Genomic DNA, 24,509 nt, shown 5'->3' with positions numbered 1-24,509 from the left:
TCAACTTTCCCTAAAACTGCAAGCTTCAGCCCTGTTTCTTTTCATTTTTCTGCGTGTTTTTTTGTGGACTAGAATGGGAAAAGGACTGTTATAAAACCAAGTGTTGTGCAGCTCTTTTTAAAAGCAAGTTACTAATGCTGATTGTAAGTGGTGTTTACACTGTAGTTTGTTCAGCCAATGGAGAAGATCAGTTGCAGACAAACTGGCACCAAGGGCTACGAATGAAGTGAAATTGAGCTGGCCAGAAGTGAATGGTCACTCTTTAGAGTGGTGATCAGTTGCTGACCATAAAGGTCTTCCGCCTACCAGCAGCTATGTGATTGGCTCCCAGCTACGTGACTAGCTTGTGAATGTGAATAATATAACCAGAAGCTTTCAGACCTCCAGAAAGGAGGTCTGCTGTGAACAAACACCCAAAGCCTGCAGAAACCACTTTGCTTTCCCTCACCAGTTACTATGAGCTGTTTTGTTGCCAAAATGAATAATTCAGAGACTTAATAAGTTGTAAACAATTCACTTGTTGCCTCCTGTAAGCAAGTGAAATAACCTGGAGAAGAGATGGAGGAACAGCAGTGCCTGGCAAGCAGAAAGGATCATCTAACACACCCTGTGCTCAGGAGACATTCCCTTCCCAGTTATCCCTCCCACCCATGACATCAAAGTTTTGTATCTGTTTGCAAGTATGTGTAAGGGAATTGACAAAGGGGTCTAGAGTTTTAATAGTGGAGTTATGTGTGACAGTTCATAGTTACCTCCAGCTAGAATCTATTTCTTTTTAATAAGTGGTAATTCTTGTTAGTTACAGAAATTTAGTCCATTCTTTCTGTTAACCTGAGTCTAAAAGTCAGGTAAATTGGGCAATTTTGAGTACATTACTAAAATCTTTACACTCATTGATGAGTCTGTGAATAGTGGAGCTGGGTTTTCAGCCATGCTACCCCAGTAAGCGGTCCTATATACATGTTCCATTGCTTCAGTCATGGCTTTGGCCATCAAGCTGTTTGGCATTGCACCAATTAACAAGATATAGAACAGCATGCCAGTCTTAATTATCCTGTCCGGAAGAACAAGGATGAAGATTGCAGGAGGACCACAACAGCCAAAGTGATGGTCAGCTAGGATTAGACACCATGTGAGTTGGCCCTTGAAAACATGAGAGAGGTAATACTATAAGAAATTCTGTAAGGTGCTCCTGTGTCTCATTGTACAGCAAAAAAAAACTGATAAGGTGACCAAGCATGGGGATGAGGGAAGGGCAGTTGATGTGGTGTACGTGGACTTCAGTAAAGCCTTTGGTAAGGTTCCACTTGGTAGGCTATTTGAGAAAATACGGAGGCATGGGATTGAGGGAGATTTAGCAGTTTGGATTAGAAACTGGCTTTCTGTAAGAAAGCAATGAGTGGTAGTTGATGGAAAATATTCAGCCTGGAGTCCAGTTACTAGTGGTGTGCCTCAAGGATCTGTTTTAGGACCACTGCTGTTTGTCATTTTCATAAATAACTTGGACACAGGCATAGGTGGATGGGTTAGTAAGTTTGCAGATGACACTAAAGTTGGTGGAGTGGTGGACAGTGTGGAAGAATGTTGCAGGTTGCAGGGAGACTTGGATAAACTGCAGAATTGGGTTGAAAGGTAGCAAATGGAGTTCAATGCGGATAAATGTGAGGTGATTCACTATGGGAAGAATAATAGGAAGGCAGAATACTGGGTCATTGGAAATATTCTTGGTAGTGTGGATATGCAGAGGGATCTTGGTGTCCATGTACATAGATCCCTGACAGTTTCCACCCAGGTTGATAGTGCTGTTAAAAAGGCTTACGGTGTCTGGATGTAAGTTTGCTCGCTGAGCTGGAAGATTCGTTTTCAGACGTTTCGTCACTTTTTTTTATTTGAAAAAATATACTTTATTCATAGAATGTACAAAAAAATAAAACATTTATACACCTACCCAGTCATGCAAGCCACTCCGGGTTACCCAGGGGGTACGTACAACAACTAAAGGCAAAAAACAAAACAAAGAAGAAAAAAAAACAAAGCAAAGAAAATACCCCGAGATGATAAAATGTGAGGCTGGATGAACACAGCAGGCCAAGCAGCATCTCAGGAGCACAAAAGCTGATGTTTCGGGCCTAGACCCTTCATCAGAGAGGGGGATGGGGTGAGGGTTCTGGAATAAATAGGGAGAGGGGGGAGGCGGACCGAAGATGGAGAGAAAAGAAGATACGTGGGGAGGTAGGGAGGGGATAGGTCAGTCCAGGAAAGACGGACAGGTCAAGGAGGTGGGATGAGGTTAGTAGGTAGATGGGGGTGCGGCTTGGGGTGGGAGGAAGGGATGGGTGAGAGGAAGAACCGGTTAGGGAGGCAGAGACAGGTTGGACTGGTTTTGGGATACAGTGGGTGGGGGGGACGAGCTGGGCTGGTTGTGTGGTGCAGTGGGGGGAGGGGACGAACTGGGCTGGTTTAGGGATGCTGTAGGGGAAGGGAGATCTTCACCATGGACGTCCAGTCCCTATACACCTGCATTCCGCATGCAGATGGCCTCAAGGCCCTCCGCTTCTTCCTGTCCCGCAGGTCCGACCAGTCCCCCTCCACCGACACCCTCATCCGCCGAGCTGAACTCGTCCTCACCCTCAACAACTTCTCTTTTGACTCCTCCCACTTCCTACAGACTAAGGGGGTGGCCATGGGCACCCGCATGGGCCCCAGCTATGCCTGCCTCTTTGTAGGTTACGTGGAACAGTCCCTCTTCCGCACCTACACAGGCCCCAAACCCCACCTCTTCCTCCGGTACATTGATGACTGTATCGGCGCCGTCTCTTGCTCCCCAGAGGAGCTCGAACAGTTCATCCACTTCACCAACACCTTCCATCCCAACCTCAAGTTCACCTGGGCCATCTCCAGCACGTCCCTCACCTTCCTGGACCTCTCAGTCTCCATCTCAGGCAACCAGCTTGTAACTGATGTCCATTTCAAGCCCACCGACTCCCACGGCTACCTAGAATACACCTCCTCCCACCCAACATCCTGCAAAAATTCCATCCCCTATTCCCAATTCCTCCGCCTCCGCCGCATCTGCTCCCACGATAAGACATTCCACTCCCGCACATCCCAGATGCCCAAGTTCTTCAAGGACCGCAACTTTCCCCCCACAGTGATCGAGAACGCCCTTGACCGCGTCTCCCGTATTTCCCACAACACATCCCTCACACCCCGCCCCCGCCACAACCGCCCTAAGAGGACCCCCCTCGTTCTCACACAGCACCCCACCAACCTCCGGATACAACGCATCATCCTCCGACACTTCCGCCATTTACAATCCGACCCCACCACCCAAGACATTTTTCCATCCCCACCCCTGTCTGCTTTCCGGAGAGACCACTCTCTCCGTGACTCCCTTGTTCGCTCCACACTGCCCTCCAACCCCACCACACCCGGCACCTTCCCCTGCAACCGCAGGAAATGCTACACTTGCCCCCACACCTCCTCCCTCACCCCCATCCCAGGCCCCAAGATGACATTCCACATTAAGCAGAGGTTCACCTGCACATCTGCCAATGTGGTATACTGCATCCACTGTACCCGGTGTGGCTTCCTCTACATTGGGGAAACCAAGCGGAGACTTGGAGACCGCTTTGCAGAACACCTCCGCTCAGTTCGCAACAAACAACTGCACCTCCCAGTCGCAATCCATTTCCACTCCCCCTCGCATTCTCTAGATGACATGTCCATCATGGGCCTCCTGCAGTTCCACAATGATGCCACCCGAAGGTTGCAGGAACAGCAACTCATATTCCGCCTGGGAACCCTGCAGCCATATGGTATCAATGTGGACTTCACCAGTTTCAAAATCTCCCCTTCCCCTACTGCATCCCTAAACCAGCCCAGTTCGTCCCCTCCCCCCACTGCACCACACAACCAGCCCAGCTCTTCCCCCCCACCCACTACATCCCAAAACCAGTCCAACCTGTCTCTGCCTCCCTAACCTGTTCTTCCTCTCACCCATCCCTTCCTCCCACCCCAAGCCGCACCCCCATCTACCTTCTAACCTCATCCCACCTCCTTGACCTGTCCGTCTTCCCTGGACTGACCTATCCCCTCCCTACCTCCCCACCTATACTCTCCTCTCCACGTATCTTCTTTTCTCTCCATCTTCGGTCCGCCTCCCCTCTCTCTCTATTTATTCCAGTTCCCTCTCCCCATCCCCCTCTCTGATGAAGGGTCTAGGCCCGAAACGTCAGCTTTTGTGCTCCTAAGATGCTGCTTGGCCTGCTGTGTTTATCCAGCCTCACATTTTGTTGTCTTGGAATTCTCCAGCATCTGCAGTTCCCATTATCTCTGATACCAAAGAAAACACTCCGGCAGTCGTCTCCCCGCACAGTCCCTGTTGGCCCCTGACCAGTTGGTGAAGGCGCCAGCTGGGCCCAGTTACCAGATAGGGCCCTTTTTTTCTATCCTGGACGAGGGGGTTCATACGGTGGTCTTTCCCCACCGAGCCTTGGCAGCGGCTGCCCCAAGCTTTAGCGCGTCCCTCAGCACGTAGTCCTGGACCTTGGAGTGCGCCAGTCTGCAACACTCGGTCGGGGTCAGTTCTTTCAGCTGGCAGACCAGCAAGTTGCGGGCAGACCAAAGAGCATCTTTCACCGCATCGATGGTCCTCCAGGCGCAGTCGATGTTGGCCTTGGTGTGCGTCCCGGGAAAAAGCCCGTAGAGCACGGAGTCCCGCGTCACGGAGCTGCTCGGGACGAACCTCGACAAATACCATTGCATCCCCCTCCAGACTTCAGGTAGGCCAACGTGGATACACATCTTGCGGTGGACTTGACGCTGCGCACATTAATGCTCTCAACTCGTACCCCCATTGTGGGCAGTGACCGCAGTACCCTCCCCAAGTCCAAAGTCCAGCCCCTCTATCTGTCCCTTCATGCCCATTGCCCGGGCTAACTGCTGGATGCTGTCCGGGCTCAGGAAACTATCCATGCTGCCTTCCGGGTGGCATCCTCCCGTCGGGGGTACGGAGGCAGGTGACTCCGGCTCTGGGTCAGGCTGGGGACATGCTGTTTCCTCCTTCCCGCCTGAAAGTTCCGGGCTCCCTCCAGGGTCCCTGCGATGCGTGGCTGGGTGTCGGAGGGAGCCTCAGGATGCCTCCTGTTACCTGGAAGCGGGGTGCTGCTTTCCTTCTCCCTTGAGATCTTTAACTTCTGCTTTGGTCGGGCCTCCTCCGAATCTCCTTCGTCAGAGGAGCTCTTATAGCCCCTCGGTAGCAGCCTCTTCCCACCTGATGGTTGAGGTGAATGGGCCCGCCGGCGCGCCTTCCTCCTTGCTTTCTGGACCGTCGTCCACTCCCCTGGGTCACCTGTCGCCTCCTCCATCGACTCCGGGTTGTCAGGGGGGAGCGGAGCCTGCAGGGGCGCTTTGCTGGCCTCGGGTCCATCCTGCGGGGCTGGGCCCTCCTGCACGACCTGGCCCTCCTGCACATTATGGGGGTCTTTGCAGGGCCCTGGTGCCTTCCTCTCCTCCGGGGGGGCTTGCCCCGCATTGCCCCTGCCAGCGACCTGGGCGTAGGTGGTCCCCCGCCGCGGGCATGCCCTATAGAGGTGGCCCACTTCCCCGCAAAGGTTGCAGCTTTTTTCTTGTGGGCAATCCTTTGCAAGGTGTCCCTCCTCCCTGCAGTTCCTGCAGATGGTGGCTTTGCAGTCAGCCGCCACGTGACCTGACCTACCACAGGCATGGCAGACTTTAGGTTGCCCTGCGTAGGTCAGGTAGCCCTTGCTCCCGCTGATCGCAAAGCTGGATGGTGGGTGTATGATGTTCCCGTCCGCGCCCGTCCTGAGCGTCACCTTGACCTGCCTCTTAATGGTCCAGATGCCAAAGGGGTCCATGATGTCAGTTAGGTCCCCTTCCACCTTCACGTACCTTCCGAGGAAGGTCAGGACATCAACTGCTGGCACATGCGGGTTGTACATGTGTACAGTCCCCATACGGCTCCTCTGCGCTGCCATCACAAACAGGACAGCAGTCAATACAGAGAGGGGGCCCTCACCTCCTTTCTCCTTGAAAACCTCCAGGAAGCGCTCGCAAAGCTTGGCACTCCTGAAGGTCACATCGTAAAAACCTCCTCCTGGGAAATCCTGCAGGCAGTAAATGTCCGCAGCAGCGAACCCGCAACAGTCCAACAGGACCCTCTTCACGAAGAAGGTGCGGTCCACAGGTGCACCTTCATCCACCTTCTTTACGGAAACACGGATGGTGTTCCGGACCCCCGGACCTGGGGCACGAGCACTTGCCGCAGCCATCGTTGCAGGTTGGCTGCTCCCCTGAACCAGAATTAGGCCGAAGCCAGCATTAAGATCCACTGGTCGCAAGGGTGCACAGCCAACCCGACGTCTTCCTTTCACCTCCAAGACAGCGCTCTCCTCCTCTCAGTCCACAAGAGAGTGGGTCTTTATTGTGTTCCAGCTTCACTGAGCTTGAAGGTTTGTTCCCACCTTTTTGTTTTATTTGAAAAAATATACTTTATTCATAAGATGTACAAGAAACAAAACATATTTATACACCTACCCAGTCATGCAAGCCGCTCCGGGTTACCCAGGGGGTACGTACACCAACTAAAGGAAAAAAAAAACAAAGAAGAAAAAAAACAAAGCAAAGAAAATACCCCGGCAGTCGTCACCCCGCACAGTCCCCGTTGGCCCCCTGACCCGTTGGGGAAGGCGCCAGCTGGGCCCAGTTACCAGACAGGGCCCTTTTTCATATTCTGGACGAGGGGTTTCATGCCGTGGTCTTTCCCCACCGCGCCTTGGCGGCGGCTGCCCCAAGCTTTAGCGCGTCCCTCAGCACGTAGTCCTGGACCTTGGACAGCGCCAGTCTGCAACACTCGGTTGGGGTCAGTTCTTTCAGCTGGCAGACCAGCAAGATGCAGGCAGACCAAAGAGCGTCTTTCACCGCATCGATGGTCCTCCAGGCGCAGTCGATGTTGGTCTCGGTGTGCGTCCTGGGAAAAAGCCCGCAGAGCACGGAGTCCCGCGTCACGGAGCTGCTCAGGACGAACCTCGACAAATACCACTGCATCCCCCTCCAGACCTCCTGCGCATAGGCACACTCCAGAAGGAGGTGATCGACAGTCTTGTACCCCACCCCCCCCAGCCGCCTTGAGGGCAGCGTGCGGTGGCGCAGAGATTCCGGGCATGCATAAAGGATCTCACTGGCGGAGCCCCTCTCACCGCCAGCCAAGCAATGTCCTTGTGCTTGTTTGAAAGTTCTGGCATTGAGGCATTCTGCCAAACAACTCTGGCAGTCTGCGTGGGGAACTACACGACGGGATCCACCCTCTCCTTTTCCCGAAGGGTCCCGAGGATACTACGTGCTGACCACTGCCTGACGGCCTTGTGGTCAAAGGTGTTTCCCTTCAAAAATTTCTCCACGAAGGACAGGTGGTACGGGTCCAACTACTCGGAGCGTTCCGCGGCAACGAGGCCAGGCCCATCCTTCGCAACACTGGGGAAATTAAGAATTGGCATCCCATTTCACTATTGAACGTGGACTACAAAATCCTGGCCAGGATAGAACCTCAGTAAGTAGTGACACTTGGTGTTTGCGTACTGAGGATCTACGCACAGCTTGATGCAGCCGCACACAAAGGTAGCCGTCAGGGCGAGGGTGGCGTTCGGTACGCCCTTTCCCCCATTTTCCAGGTCTTTGTACATGGTGTCCCTGTGGATCCGGTCCATCCTCGACCCCCAAATGAAGTGGAAGATGGCCCGGGTGACCGCAGTGGTGCAGGTCCAGGGGATAGGCCAGGCCTGCGCCACATACAACAGTACCGAAAGCCCCTCGTACCTGACAACCAGGTTCTTACCCGCGATGGAGAGGGACCGGAGCATCCACCTGCCCAGCTTCTGCTTCAGTTTGGTGATACACTCCTCCCAAGTCTTAGTGCACGCCCCAGCTCCACTGAACCAAACACCCAGCACCTTCAGGTAGTCTGTCCTGACGGTGAAGGGGATGAAGGAACGGTCGTCCCAGTTCCCGAAGAACATGACCTCGCTCTTACCCCTATTGACTTTGGCACCCGAGGCCAGTTCAAACTGGCCGCAGATGTCCAACAGTCTACTCACCGACCGACGATTGGTGCAGAAGACGGCGATGTCGTCCATGTACAGGGAGGTCTTGACCTGAAGGCCTCCGCTGCCTGGGATAGTCACGCCCTTCAGGCTCACGTCCTTCCTGATGGATACGGCGAACGGCTCCACACAGCACACGAACAAGGCAGGAGAGAGCGGGCAGCCCTGCCTGACTCCAGATCTGACAGGAAAACTGTCCGATTCCCACCCATTGATCGAGACTGCGCTAACAATGTTGGTGTAGAGCAGCCAGATCCAATTGCGGATGCCCTCCCCGAACCCCAATTTGGAGAGGACGTCCCTCATGTAAGCATGAGAGACCCTGTCGAAGGCCTTCTCCTGGTCCAGGCTGACGAGGCAGGTGTCCACCTGCCTGTCCTGTATGTAGGCGATCGTATCCCTGATGAGCACGAGGCTCTCAGCAATTTTCCTGCCCGGCACAGCACAGGTTTGGTCAGGGTGAATCACTGACTCCATAACAGACCTGACCCGGTTGGCTATGTCCTTGGCCAGGATTTTGTAGTCCACGTTCAATAGTGAAATGGGATGCCAATTCTTAATTTCTTCCCTCTCCCCCTTCCTCTTGTAAATGATGGTGATGATGCCCTTCCTCATGGACTTGCACATTTCCCCTGCCCGAAGCGCACTATCGTACACCTCCAGTACGTCCTGGCCGACCAGGTCCCTCAGAGCGGAATACAGCTCGACCGGTAAGCCATTGCTCCCGGGAGTCTTATTCCTCCCCAAGGAATTGAGGGCTCTGGTCAGCTCGTCCAGGGATATCGGCCGGTCCAGCCACTCCCTCGTGCTGTCGTCTAAGACCTCCGTGATAGACGACAGGAACGACTTGGAGGCCGTGCTGTCCATGGGCTTCGTGTCATACAGTCCGGCATAGAAGGATCTGCTGATCCTCAAAATGTCGGGCCGAGGCGACGTCACCGAGCCGTCGTCCTCCTTCAGCCGGCTAAGCACAGATCTCTCTTTGTGCGCCTTCTGAAAGAAGAAACGCGAGCATGTCTCGTCCTGCTCCACGGAGCGGACCCTGGACTGGAAGATTATCCTGGAGGACTCCACGGCGAAGAGCAAGGCTTGCTGGCCGCTCACCTCGCGGAGGTCCTCCGTGACATCGACCCCCATCAACTGCAGAAGGAGCAGGTTCTGCACCCTTTTCTGGAGTCGCGACAGCTTTCCCCGCCTCTCTCTCGCCTTCTGAACACACTTGAGGACAAAGAACCTCTCGATGTTCTCCTTCACCGTCTCCCACCAGTCGCCCGGAGACTCAAAGAGGGGTTTCACGGTTCTCCAACCGGCGTACTCCCTCTTAAGCTCCTCGACGTTCTCTGGGGTCAACAGAGTCGTGTTGAGCTTCCACGTCCCCTTGCCGGCCGGCTGGTCGTCCTGTAAGTGACAGTCAGCCAGCAGGAGGCAGTGGTCAGAGAAGAACACCGGCTCGACGCCGGTGGACCTGACCGAGAACGCCCGTGACACAAACAGGAAGTCTATCCTTGAGCGGATAGACCCGTCTGGCCGCGACCAGGTGTACCTCTGCTGCGCTCCGTCTGCAGGGGTGCTGAAGACGTTGAGCAGCTTGGCGTCCTTCACCGTGCCCATCAGAAATCTGGACGTGACGTCCAGTTGACTCCCCAACTTGCTGTCCCCACGCCGGATCTTCCATCTGCATCGATGATGCAGCTGATATCTCCGCCTAGGATGACCGGCCTGGACGTAGCCAGCAGGGGTGGAAGCCGCTGCAGGACGTCCAACCGCTCACTCCGTACCGCTGGGGCGTACACGTTGATCAGCCTCAGGGGAGCGTTCCTGTAGGTGACAACAGCCACTAGGAGGTGCCCCCCCACCACCTCCTGAACTTGAGAGGTGGTGAAGTTGTGCCCCCGCAGCAGAATAGCCAGGCCCGAGGAGCGACAGTCGTTACCCCCTGACCAGATCGAAGGCCCACAGGTCCAGGCGCCGGACCATTTCCCGTACCTGCCGAGGTGCGGTATCCCGCACTCCTGCAGAAACAGGAGGTCCGACCTGACGGTGGTCAGGTAGGCCAACGTGGATACACATCTTGCGGTGGACTTGACACTGCGCACATTAATGCTCGCAACTCGTACCCCCAATGTGGGCAGTGACCGCAGTACCCTCCCCAAGTACAAGGTCCAGCCCCTCCATCTGTCCCTTCATGCCCATTGCCCAGGCTAACTGCTGGACGCTCTCCGGGCTCAGGAAACCGTCCGTGCTGCCTTCCGGGTGGCATCCCCCCGTCGGGGTACGGAGGCAGGAGAGTCCGGCTCTGGGTCAGGCTGGGGACGTGCTGTTTCCTCCTTCCCGCCTGGAAGTTCCGGGGGGCCCTCCACGGCCCCAGCGGCACGTGACTGGGTGTCGGGGGGAGCCTCAGGACGCCTCCCATCACCTGGAAGCCAGGTGCTGCTTTCCTACTCCCTTGAGATCTTTAGCTTCTGTTTCGGGCGGGCCGTCTCCGAATCTCCCTCGTCAGAGGAGCTCTTATAGCCCCCCTGTAGCTGCCTCTTCTCACCTGATGGTTGCGGTTCCTGGGCCCGCCGACGCGCCTTCCTCCTCGCTTTCTGGACCATTGTCCACTCCCCTGGGTTGCCCGTCGCCGCTTCCATCGACTCCGGGTTGTCGGCGGGGGAGCGGAGCCTGGAGGGGCGCTTTGCCGGCCTCGCGCCCATCCTGCGGGGCTGGGCCCTCCTGCACAACCTGGCCCTCCTGCACATTAGTGGGGTCCTTGCTTGGCCCTGGTGCCTTCCTCTTCTCCGGGGGGGCTTGCCCCGCATTGCCCCTGCAGGCGACCTGGGCGTAGATGGTCCCCCACTGCGGGCATGCCCTCTCGAGGTGGCCCGCTCTCCCGCAAAGGTTGCAGCTTTTCTCTTGTGGGCAATCCTTTGCAAGGTGTCCCTCCTCCCTGCAGTTCCTGCAAATGGTGGCTTTGCACTCGGCCGCCACGTGACCTGACCTACCACAGGCATGGCAGACTTTAGGTTGCCCTGCATAGGTCAGGTAGCCCTTGCTCCCGCCGATCGCGAAGCTGGACGGTGGGTGTACAACATTCCCATCCGCGCCCATCCTCAGCGTCACCTTGACCTGCCTCTTACTCGTCCAGATGCCAAAGGGGTCCATGATGTCAGTTAGGTCCCCTCCCACCTTCACGTACCTTCCAAGGAAGGTCAGGACATCAACTGCTGGCACATGCGGGTTGTACATGTGTGCAGTCACCATACGGCTCCTCTGTGCTGGCATCACCAACAGCGGGACAGCGGTCAATACAGAGAGGGGGCCCTCACCTCCTTTTTCCTTTAAAACCTCCAGGAAGCGCTCGCAAAGCTTGGCACTCCTGAAGGTTACATCATAAAAACCTCCTCCTGGGAAATCCTGCAGGCAGTAAATGTCCGCAGCAGCGAACCCACAATAGTCCACCAGGACCCTCTTCACGAAGAAGGTGCGGTCCACAGGTGCACCTTCATCCACCTTCTTCACAGAAACACGGATGGTGTTCCGGACCCCCGGACCTGGGGCACGAGCACTTGCCGCAGCCATCGTTGCAGGTTGGCTGCTCCCCTGAACCAGCATCAGGCCGAAGCCAGCATTAAGATCCACTGGTTGCAACGGTGCACAGCCAACCCGACATCCTCCTTCCACCTCCAACACAGTCGTGCTCTCCTCTTCTCGGTCCACAGAAGAGTGGGTCTTTATTTTGTTCCAGATGTAAGCTGGTTCACTGAGCTGGAAGGTTTGTTCCCAGACAATCAGTCACCATTCTAGGTTACACCAACAGTGAGCCTCCGATGAATCGCTGGTGTTATGTCCCGCTTTCTATTTATGTGTTTAGGTTTCCTTGGGTTGGTGATATCATTTCCTGTGGTGATGTCATTTCCTGTTCTTTTTCACCGGAACTCACTGATGATGTTACCTAGAATGGTGACAAAATGTCTGAAAGCGAACCTTCCAGCTCAGCGAGCAAACTTACATCCAGAACCTCGACCTGAGCTACAAATCTTCTCAAAACTCACTTACGGTGTGTTAGGTTTTATTGGTAGAGGGATTCAATTCTGGAGCCGTGATGTCATCCTGCAACTGTACAAAATGCTAGTGTGGCCTCACTTGGAATATTGTGTACAGTTCTGTTCGCCCCAGTACAGGAAGGATGTGGAAGCATTGGAAAAGGTGCAGAAGAGATTTACCAGGATGTTGCCTCGTCTGGAGCGAAGGCCCTATGAAGAAAGGCTGAGGGACTTAGGTCTGTACTCATTGGAGAGAGAAGGAGGCTAAGAGGGGATTTAATAGAGACATACAAGATGATCAGAGAATTAGATAGGGTGGACAGTGAGAGTCTTTTTCCGATGATGATGACTTCAGCTTGTACAAGGGCAATAGCTACAAATTGAGGGGTGATAGATTTAAGACAGATGTCAGAGGCAGGTTCTTTACTCAGAGAGTGGTAAGGGCGTGGAACACCCTGCCTGCCAAGGTAGTTAACTCAGCCACGTTAGGGGCATTTAAACAGTCCTTGGATAAGCAGATGGATAATGATGGGATAGTGTAGGGGCAGGGACTTAGATTAGTTCACAGGTCGGCGCAACATCGAGGGCCGAAGGGCCTGTTCTGCGCTGTAATGTTCTATGTTCTATGTTCTATGTTCTTAAAAACTATGCTATAAATCTTATACTGAAAAAAAAACACATTTTGGCAAAGCTTTTCACCTTGCATGCATCAGGACAATTCACACAAATATCAGCATGAAGGGAGAACAAATTGTTTTACTGAATAAGGCGTTTTTGTGAAAGAAGTGATTGGTTAGCAAATGGACTCTGTACTGGCATTACCATGGAGAAAGTGCCAGTTATTTGGTGACTGACAGTTAACTACCAAACATTGTTTTAATCAAGCTGGCTGACTCTGATTATCAACGCATTATCCTCAAGAGATGAGCTGGAAATGAACTTATACTGTATATAATGTAATTTCCCTTTATATTAGTATTTCTGGCAAATTGTCCAAATAAATGAAAGATGAAAAGCTTCAACACGACACGTCATTTTCCAGCAAAACCTATGTAGTACCAAATAATTATTCAATAAATAAACCTTGAGTTTACTTGATGCAGTAATTTCATTCAGTTAAAAGCTGTCGTGTTCAAAGTGAAGCGCCTGATTGATTTGGTACATAGTCTGCTTATAGGATAGCTGCCAATGATAGGCATAAGGTATGAATGAGGGCTTTTCCTATCTGGTGGCACTTCTATCCAAACTCGGGAATGTGAGACCTCAAAAAATGGTTGACAAGCACTTCATCAATATTTCCACTCATCCAGCAGAAGACCACTTGAGGCTCCTGGTTCAAATCCAACCATTGCCACCATGTAGGAAGCAGGTTCTGGAAGCTGTAGATGGGTGAGAACTGATTCAAACTAGTAGAATTAAGAACCATTATATTGTATAGGGAGCAGTAAGGTTGAGTAGGATTTCACTGGTAACACAATGTGGAGCTGGAGGAACATAGCAGGCCAGACAGCATCAGAAGAACAGGAAAGCTGACGTTTCAGTTCGAGACCCTTCTGGTCTGTCTCTCAATGAGCGATCTCTCTCCCAATGCAACCCTCTGGTAACCTCTTTGCCCTGAAACTGCTTGGCCACATACTAAAGAATCCCCACCACTCCCTACCAGCATTCACCTATCACCATCCCACCTATCGTCACCAGCCCCACTCCTCCTCTCTATTTATTTCAGAGCTCCCTTCCCCCAAACGCCCCATTTCTGAGTGAGGAAGGGTCCCGACCTGAAATGTCAGCTTTCCTACTCCTCTGATGTTGCATCTCTCACTGTGTGCTTCCAGCTCTACACTGTGCTATCTCTGACTCCAGCATCGGTAGTTCTTACTATCTCTGAGTGAGTTATAACTCCACTGTGAAGCCTGGGATTTCACTGGTGCTTTCTTTCCTTGGGTCACAATTCCAGGTGACCTGGCCTTGTTGATGATGTCATCTATCCATCAGCATCTTGTACAATTTCCTTATGGGCTCTATGTATTTTGAGTGGGAGTCTAACCATGTGTGCCCAACACACTCATGAGGGCTCAGAGGAACTGCAGATGGTGGAGAATCTGAGATAACAAGATGTAGAGCTGGATGAACACAGCAGGCTAAGCAGCATCAGAGGAGCAGGAAAGCTGACGTTTTGGGCCAAGACCCTTCTTCAGAAATTTCTGAAGAAGGGTCTAAGCCCAAAACATCGGCTTTCCTGCTCCTATGATGCTGCTTGGCCTGATGTGTTCATCCAGCTCTGCACTTTGTTATCACACTAATGAGAGCAGACCTTTGGGCAAAATCCCTGCCCAGCTATGCTTTCGTCCTATATAAACAGGCAGTAATCGAAACTTTGCGTTAAAGTTTCTATTTGAAGGGAACCATTTAAAGGAGTGATCATCCAGTTAGCAGAAGCACATATGCTTTTGACATTCATTGCAAATGGTTTTGTGCACTTCTTTAACAGATTACTGATGCTGAGATTATTAATATGATATCTTTTCCTCTGCTTTCTAGATTAGAAATGTTTGTGAAATGATGGATCCAGCAAACACGTTGCTAAATGGAAATGACTGTACTGAGCATTTCTGCAGTTATATAGCATTTATACATTTATGACTGTACTGAGCATTTCTGCAGTTATATAGCATTTAGAATTGTACAATTATGTAAAAATTTACACAATTGCATGAGCAAAAACAGGTCATACTTCAAAATTAGTCTCTCTGCTTATATTTCTTACGAAGTGCTTATATTCATATATTGCCTTACAGATCCTTGAGATTTTTTGAAATATTTTACAACCAACTAAATACCTTTTGAAGCACAGCCACTGCTGTTTGCTTGTTGCCATGGCACCCAAGTTGTGGAGGGCAAGACATAGAATCATACAGTACAGGAAAGACGTTCGGCCCATAAACAATGAATGAACAATCTGTTCAAATGGACAGTATTTGGTCTTAACTGATTAAAGAGGACTCAAACTTTGATGGACAAAATACAACCACATGTTTGTGTAAACTAAAAAATAGACCACCTCTCTCTCAGCATAGGTGCTGTTAATTTCCTATCAATTATACCATGTGGCCTCAGGTTGAGCAGTTTTGGAGTGAACGTTGAAATTCAGAGCTCTTTCCGGCTTCCAAACAGACAATTGTGTATCAGCAAACCCAGTAGTAGGATAGGAAGGGGAGACATTGTTTGAAACCTTGGCTAAGTCAGTCTGTAGAAGCTAACAACTATGTGGATCAGGTGCAGAGAAATGTCAGTCACCCAGTTTCCAGATGTTTGATTCCTGAAGTTGCTGAAAAAGCAGAAAGAAAAATGCACAAATTTTTCAAATTTGAGGAAAAACCTTGGATAGTCTACACATGGTATCTAATACAGTGGGAGGATAATGATGTAGAAAGATGCTAAATGTGAGTTATTTCATGCTTCATTGAGATATGATTGTTTGATGGTAGGTCGATGAGCAGTTATACCAATTGGACCATGAAAAGGCTGATCTGCTGAAGCGCCTAGAAGAGGACCAGGAGGATCTGAATGGACTCATGAAGAAACATAAGGACCTGATAGCTCAGGTAAACAGACTACATTGTCGATTTCTGCTCGCAGCCCCCTGTTTACATTGAACAATAATTGTGGTGAACAGATTGGCTTTCTGTGCTTTGCTTCATTGTAATTACATCAAGTCTAGATTGTTGTCCTATTTCTTTCAATATATCCCTAGTGTCAGCTCAGTCAGCAGATTTCATGCTTCTCCGTCTGGGGCACATTCTGAAAACATAGAAACACTGTTGCAAACACTTCTGTCCTAAAAATGCAGAAATGATTTGTCGCTTATTATTTGATCTATTAACGTGTGATTTTATGATATTGATTGACAGGGATATTAAAACTCTACAATGTTTAAAAATCAGTCAACAGCACTCACAGAACGGCAATCTTAATTTTGTTCTTTTCTAAGTTATTGTAAATTCAATTGCCTGGCAATAGAGAGGAAAGGTTACTTTACAGAGTAAAAATGGTAAAAATATTTCCATTTGTGGCATTTGCATGCCCAGGACTGCTTTATTTCTGTGATAATGGGACCTGCAGATGCTGGAGAATCGGTCTAGGCCTGAAACATCAGCTTTTGTGCTCCTGAGATGCTGCTTGGCCTGCTGTGTTCATCCAGCTCCACACTTTGTTATCCTGCTTTATTTCTGCATTTCTTCTGAATTTGTCAAGTTTAGGGCTTGAGGGCAATTGTGAAAATGTTGTACTGAGTTGCAGAAGGTGCCTGTTCTTGTTGAGTGAGGATGAGAGTCCAGGCCTGAGCAAAGACACAAACAGAAATGTATCATCGCACAATAAAATCAGCTGACTCAAGCAGTTGGGATTCCTTTGGACATTATACAAAATCCATCATTCTGTTCAACACTGCAACTCCTGCATTTTTTAAAATGATCCTTTAGGGATTTGGAAGTCACTGACCAGTCAGCATTTGTGGAGTGCTGCCTTCGAGAACTACTGCAGTCTGTGTGGCGTAGACGCACCCACAATGCTGTTTGGCAGGGAGCTACAGATGCATGACTCAATGAGAGAGAAGGAATATGATTGCATGCTTAAGGCAATGTGTTATGTGAATTGGAGGGGAATAATATAATGATGGTGTCCTCATGCATCTGTTGCACATGTGCTTCTAAATGGTAACATTCTGTGGGCTTAGCAGGTTATATTCAAGAGGTATTTACCCTCATTCTTCAATATAGTCGTGGGCGATGACAACAATGTGTGTAAACTTAGTATTTCTAGAACAAAACTCAAGGTGCTTCACAAGATATATTAGAAAAAAAGAACTGATGCAACCTGTAAACACTTGCTTCAAACTAAAAGAGAAAAAGTGGAGGTTATGAGAAAGATAGGAACTTCGTCTGGGAAAGACTGGTCTTCAAACAACCACCCCTTTTAGAAAATGGTAGTTAAGGGGATTTGACTGTCGCTGGCAAGGACAATATTTGTTGCATATCTCTAATAATCCTTGTTGCAATGAACCATCTTCGTTGGTTCACTGCGCCTGATGTGTACATTCACACACAGTGCTGATAAGAAGCAGGTTCCATGTATTTGAGACTTGTGACAGTCAAAGAATGTTTCCAAATTGGGACGGTGTTTGACTGTAAGAGGATATTTCTTATGGTATTGTTCCTACATATCTCTAGCCTTCATCCTTCTTAGTGGTTATGAGCTTTGAAGGTGCTGCAGTAAGAGTCTTGGAATGTTGATGTTGTACATTTTGTAGATGGGACCCACATGTAGATGTTGTAGACATTGCCACTATGTGCTGGTGATAGAGGGAATCAAAGATTAAGGAAGTGGGTGAGATGCAATCAAATGGGTTATTTTGTCCTGTAGCTCTCAACTTCCTGAGTTACCAGAGCTGCACTCATCCAAGCAAGTGCAAAACATTCTATCATAGTCTTGGCTTGTGTCTTTTAGACAGTGGGAGGCTTTGGAGAGTCAGGCAGTGACTTACTCACCATGGAATTTTCAGCTTCCAACCCGCTCTTGTAGCATGGCATTTATATAGCCGGCCTATCTCAGTTTCAGCTCAAACCCCCTCCCCATGGTTGTTGGTCCTTGGGGGATTCAGTGATGGTAATATCATTGAATGTTAAGAGGTGATGGTTGGATTCTCACTCAGATCATCATTGCTGAGCACTAGTGTGTTGCAAATGTTACTTGGTACTCATTAGCCCAAGCTTGAATATTGTCCAGGTCCCTCTGCGTGCTGGCTTCTTCCACTGAAAATCTTTCCACTGATCAGCAGGTTTTTTTTTCAGGAGAGTTGTTGCAGTTTCATACATATTCAAAGAAACTTTATTTGTTGTCAATATTAATTTTTGCTCAACTTATCAAATTTTATGTCCTTTCACTCTCTATCAATAGTCATCCAATGACATTGCGCAGATACAGGAGCTACAAGGTCAATTGGAAGAAGCTGCAAAGGAAAAGCAAAGTTTGGAAGAAAAGGTAGGAAGCTTTAATGTTGAAGTTAGTGACATTATGGTTCGTTTTGTGGGAGTAACTGATGTTCAGAGAAAAGCTCCTAGCATTTCTTAGAGTTTAAGAGCATAGATAGACTTAGTAGATGTTGCACCTTATATTCCCAGTTTGTGCCAGTTGACGATTGCTTCAGTCTTATTTTCTCATTGAACATATCCATGTCTCCTTAATGCTATAGTAATGGACCTAGAGTGGGCAGCACATAATTTTGATATTCTAATAGGAGTTAATATCTTTAAAAGTTTAAAAATTAATGCTTTATTCAAATCAAAACCATTGACTTTGTTCATCAAGGTCTACAGCATTGAGAAAGGATCTTCAACCCATCAAGCCTGTGTTAGTTGAAAATACCCATGTTGGCATTAGAGTTGAATCATTGAACCCTACATCGTGCAAGCAGGCCATTCAGCCCATTGAATCCACACCAATCTTCCGAAAAGCATCCCACCTAGATCCACATGCCTATGCTATCCCCATAACCCTGCATATTTCCCATGGCTAATCCACCTAGGCTGCATATACCTGGATCCTATGGGTAGTTTAGCATGGTCAATCCACCTAACCTGCACATCTTTGGACTGTGGGAGGAAACTGGGCCATTGGAGGAAACTCGTAAATTTGGGGAGAATGCGCAAACTCAAGAGTAGAATTGAACTCGGGTCCTCGGTGCTGTGAGGCAGCAGTGGTATCACTGAGCCACCATGCTGTTGAGGTGCTTTTTCCAAACCAGTAAAATTGGAGATGTCTTTTTAATGACCTGTTTGAAGCCACATGTGAAGAATCTGTTGGGATAGAGGGATTAAGTCAACCAGCTGTGTCAGCTAATAAACAATTCTATTTAAAAATCTTGAAGACATGCCTGTAATTGTTCAATTTCTCTTTGGAAAAGCTGGGATACTTGATGCTGAAATTTGTCATCCATTTGAAGAATGTAAAACATTTGTTGAGCATTCATTAAAAGCTTGTTCATCAGTTGGCCATTTATTTAATTATTGACTGAGAGAATTGAGTCCCTTATAATTTTCCTCACCCACTACTGAAAATTCTCTTGATCACCTACTTCTGACTCTATAAAATGTGAATGTCACCTGGTTTCATCTTTGATAACTCAGCCAAATCCTCCAATCAAATATTGCGCCTGTCTGAGCTCCATGTACATTCCACCCATGGTTAATTATTCCCTCATCAGTGTCTCTAATAATTTCTACCTTCCCCACAACTGAGCCTTGGAAAATAGGTTTGTCTGTTGTTTCTGGAGATCCAGCCGTGACCTGATGCATTGAAAGGCTGTTGGAGCATGAATTACATGTTGTCGACACTCTCTCTCTCTTTTGCTTTGCAACACCTTTAAGAACAAGCTACCCCTGCTTCCACACCAGAAACAAAGGAACTACATGCCAATTCTTCCCATCAGAGGACAGAAATAGGACTCATCTCTCCATCTTGCAATATAGAGTCATCCAGAATGGAAACAGACCCTTCATTCCAACCAGTCCATGCCAAACATAATCCTAAACTAAACCTGTCCCACTTGTCTGCTCTTGGCCCATATCCCACCAAACCTTTTCTATTCATGTACTCATCCAAATGTCTTTTAAACTTTGTAATTGTACCCACATTCATCACTTCCTCAAGAAGTTCATTCCACACGCAATCCACCTTCCGTGTAAAATATTAGCTCCTCACATCCTTTCTAAATCTCTCTCCTCTCACCTTAAAAATGCGTCCCCTAGTATTGAAATCCCCCATCCTAGGGAAAAGACAACCTCCAGTAACTCTATCTGTACCAATCATTATTTTATAAACTTCTATAAGGTCACTTCTCAACCTCCTATGCTCCAGTGAAAGAAGTCCAAGCCTATGCAACCTTTCCTTATTTACTCAAACCTTCCATACCCGGTAACATCCTGGTAAATCTCTTCTGAACCTCCTCCAGTCTAATAATATCCTTCCTGTAACTGGGTGACTAGAAGAGCGTGATGCTCAGCGTGATGCCCTAACACCTAAACTCATAGGACTGAGCAATGGAGGCAAGTGTGCCGAATGGAGTATTTGATGATTGCCTTCAAGCCCTCTGCTTGAGATTGTGGCTCGGACAGTGTGCTGCAGAAACTCAACAGGACTGGCAGCGTCTGTGGGGACAAAACAAAGTTAACATTTGAGTTCTGAAGAAGGGTCCCTGGTCTCAAAACATTTTCTCTACTTTTTTTCTCCACAGATGCTGCCAGACCTTTGAGTTTCACCAGCAATTTGCTGTTTTTGTGACATGTGGATGGTGAATGTGCTCACATTTTGACCTCCTTACTGAATGTGTGAAAGGAGTGAGCCATCCAGGATGCCATTATAAAACAGATCTTTATGTCTTTTGGTGCAGTGGCAATATACCTATCTTTGAGCCAGGAGGCCTGTGTTCTAGCCACAGCAGCTCCAGAAGTATGTAATAACGTCTCGGAGGATGTTGATTAGAAAATATAAAACAGAACCCTAACAAAGTGCCCATTTGAAGCATGCATTGCCATGGTAATAATGTCACCCTTCAACCCACTACAAGAAAGTTAACCAACTTAGTTAGCCTCTCTGTATCTCTGGTGAATACAGACCATTACAGCTGTTATTTCTTTTTAAGTTAAAAGGAGTCAGATTACCTGTCCAGTTTTCATCAGTGTTAAAGTTAATCTCTCCGTGTGCAATTAATCTTTTCAAACATGCAGCTCCAGATTGCTCAGAACAGGATAGAACACATGGAACATTCGATGGTGGAGCGAGGAATTGTAAGTCGACAGGAAGCCATCATCTGTGATCTAGAGAACAAACTCGAGTTCCAGAGGGCCCAGCTGAAGAGATTTGAGGTAGAGTTTTCTTTGTGTATGTAACCATTTGGTTTTGGTTTAATTCCATTTCCTATTGTTCTTGGCGCCCTATGAATCACCACATCTACCTTAGGCATCGCTCATGAATCCACACGGTGACTTAAGTTCCTTTTCTTTATACAAACACGGGATGTGGGCATCGCTGGATGGACCAGCATTTACTGCCCATCCCTGATTGCCCAGTGGACAGGTAAGAGTCATCCTCATTGTGGTGAGTCTGAAGTCATATGTAGGCCAGACCAGGTAAGGATGGCAGATTTCCTTCCTTAAAGGGCATGAGTGAACCAGATGAGCTTTTCTGGACAATCAACAATGGATTTATGGTCATCATTAGAGCCTTAATTCTAGATTGTTATTCAATTCAAATTCCACCATCTGTCATGATGGGATACAAAGCCAGGTCCCCAGAACTCTGGGTTAATGGTGAGGCATGCACGCTGTCAAGATGACAATGTAGTAGGGCCCCAGAGATGGGGCTTGTCTGCTCTGACCACGACTCTTTTCTTTATTCTCTTTTCGTTTCTTTCCATCTCCTTTCCTTTCCTTTACTCTGGTCTTGAGCTTGGATGGCATTGGCGACGGTGAGGGATCCAGTGCTGGCTCACTTGGGCCTAGCGAGGTGCCCCCCGTTTACTTCTCCAGAGCCAGCACGGGACATTGGCATCAGTCCAGCGGCTGCTAATTTGGCAGAGACAAGGTTGGCAAGGTCGGCCCAGTAGTGAAAGATGGTGCCTAAAGATCGGCAACTTCGACATTGGTTGGGCCGCAGCACTGGTGACGGCGAGGCATTGGAGGAGGGGTAGTGGCGCAGGCATTGTTGATGATGAGCTGGATCAGGACCAGTGGGCTCCCTTTAGGATCCATCTTTCTGTTTTCTTTCTTATTCCTTAAATTGTTCAAACAGGCACTGGATCTTGGCGACAGTGGAAAAGCTTTTCACTGCACTTTGCTGTTTATTGCACTGTAAAATACATGTGACAGTACAATCATTCATCCATTCATTCTAGTAGCCCAGTGATAATACCGTTTTCTATCTGTGAGCAGTGTGCTCGGGAATTACAATTCCCAGGGCTTGTAGGATTTGGAAACCACGTAAAACAAGTTTGAGGTACTTTGGGAAGATTTATTGCAAGCTTTCTTAGAAAGGGGAATATCTTTCTATGTGGTTATGATAAAGCCACAAATTAGTAATATGTAATGTGAAAAATCAGTTGGAAAGATAATGTTTGAATGAGTGTAAGTTTTCACCCAACGTTGATTCTAATGTCATTGGGGATTTTCCCCAGGGTACTTATGTTGTTGTAGGTTTTCTTGCCCAATAAGGCACCTATATGTTTCTCCTAGTTCCCCATTTGACATAGAACATTTTGCTGACAATTTTACTTCAAAGCTGGACAGTAATTGTCTTGGAACCTCTCATGTCTATCACTGATTTTGTGGGATATTTCTAGGTGCAGCCTATCATAGATTCCGATGTACACATCAGACTTGCACAATACTGTGCACCAGCTTGCATGTTTAGGCTTATCCTCAGGCACCTTTAGGTCTAAGAAATCGAAAACAGTTTTTCAGCTCAGACATACACGCTGGAGAGGTGATGACCTAGTGCTGTTATTGCTGGGCTGTTAATCTGGAGACACAGGTAATGTTCTGGGAACCCAAGTTGGAAACCTGCCACAGCAGATGGTGGAGAGATAATGGGAACTGCAGATGCTGGAGAATCCAAGATAGCAAAGTGTGAAGCTGGATGAACACAGCAGGCCAAGCAGCATCTCAGGAGCACAAAAGCTGACGTTTCGGGCCTAGATGCTCTCTGATGAAGGGTCTAGGCCCGAAACGTCAGCTTTTGTGCTCCTGAGATGCTGCTTGGCCTGCTGTGTTCATCCAGCTTCACACTTTGTTATCTTACAGCAGATGGTGGAATTTGGATTCAATAACAAAAACGAAACTCTGGGATTCAAAGTCTAATGATGACTGTGAATCCACTGTCGATTGTTGGGAAAAGCCCATCTGGTTCACTAATTCCCTTTAGAGAAGGAAAGTGCCATCCTTACCCAGTCTGACCTACATGTAACTCCAGACCCACAGCAATGCGGTTGAATCCTAACTGCCTGCTGGGCAATTAGGGATGGGTAATAAATGTTGCCTGGCCAATGATGCCCTCAGCGCACGACTGAATAAGAAAAAATACAGGGGATACCCAATTTATGAATGCTCAATGTATGTATGTGATTCCATACGGGGTGTAACTCTAAATAGACAACGTATGAACATTTCCTGTGCTTATGAATGGCTTCTTTATACTGTCCTGAAATGTGTTCTGACTCGTGAACGAACTCTGGGCTGGAACCTGTATTGTACACGTACAGGGTTATACTTTCCTTGTAGGTTCACACGTGCAATATTGAGCGTGCAATACGGGGTCATGCTGCCAAGAAGCTGTTTGGGAGCTTAAGACATACTCACACGGAGCATTGAAATAATTTGAATTAGCAGCATTCTTTCTCACATTTTGCAATAGCAATTGTTTACACTGTCCCCAGTGCTCACATTCTATACTGAGCGAATAAGGCCACCCCAGTTTTGTGAAGGAATTTTCTCAGCTTCAGAGGTGGACTCCTCCAGTTGCAAGGTTCTGAGGTTTAGAATTTGTGGCTCTGCACCTGAGGATTATCTGGCTGGAGTTGTTCTTTACGTCGCTGTGCTGTGTCCTCCCTTTATTTACAGCTGGTTGGCATTTTGACCTTCTGCTGGCTGTCATCTGATCACTGCCTCTCACTTCCGAATAGCATCTGCCTTGCTTTAGCTATTGCCTTATTAAGATTTAATTTGGCCTCTAATTATAATCTTCCAAACAATCTTTTGTCTAGTTGCCCCATTACAGCATGACAGTGAATTTCTTTGCCAATTGGAGTAGCTACTGTGTTCAGCTGAACAGTAAGAAGTAGTCACAGACTTATTCTCAATTCACCTATCGTAGAAACATAGATTGTAGAACAATACAGCAGGAAGGAGATCATTCATTTCATTCACACTGTGATCAGGCCATCAACTAATTCCACATCTCCACTCTTTTCCCATACCCAGCAAGGTTTTCTGCTGTTATTCATCCAATGATCCTTCTTGCTTTTTTGGGCATTATTAATCTCTTTCAAAAATTGGCTTTCTGTACATCACAACCACTTTTGCATTTTACACAGTGCTAATTGTGTAATTTTCCCAGCTCTTGTACACCAGTCGAAACTAGCATAAAATACCCACTTCCCCACTGATCAAATATTTCCACATGCTAACTTGATTCCATTTATATTTATTGTACAAGCCCCAAGCAATATTAAATCTTTAAATCCGTTTATCTATCTTAGTCATGTATCTGAAATGGAGTTTACCTGGTGGGCTAATGCAGTAAAAGGCTATTAATCAAC

General features: G+C 48.4%; 1 protein-coding gene across 6 annotated transcripts in view; it reads left to right on the top strand.

Annotated features, from left to right (window-relative positions):
- Positions 1-24,509, top strand: part of LOC125464294 (unconventional myosin-XVIIIb-like) — a 370,537-nt gene that overhangs the window by 279,923 nt on the left and 66,105 nt on the right. For all 6 annotated transcript variants that reach the window (XM_059654944.1, XM_059654945.1, XM_059654940.1 and 3 more), the window contains 3 exons: positions 15,631-15,747; positions 18,098-18,181; positions 20,926-21,063. In XM_059654944.1, the coding sequence (XP_059510927.1) occupies positions 15,631-15,747; positions 18,098-18,181; positions 20,926-21,063 (339 nt within the window). The remainder of the gene's footprint in view (positions 1-15,630; positions 15,748-18,097; positions 18,182-20,925; positions 21,064-24,509) is intronic.

This window comes from Stegostoma tigrinum, chromosome 26 (assembly GCF_030684315.1).
Source record: "Stegostoma tigrinum isolate sSteTig4 chromosome 26, sSteTig4.hap1, whole genome shotgun sequence".
NCBI lineage: Eukaryota > Metazoa > Chordata > Chondrichthyes > Orectolobiformes > Stegostomatidae > Stegostoma > Stegostoma tigrinum.
This window is presented reverse-complemented; position numbering and strand designations above follow the sequence as displayed.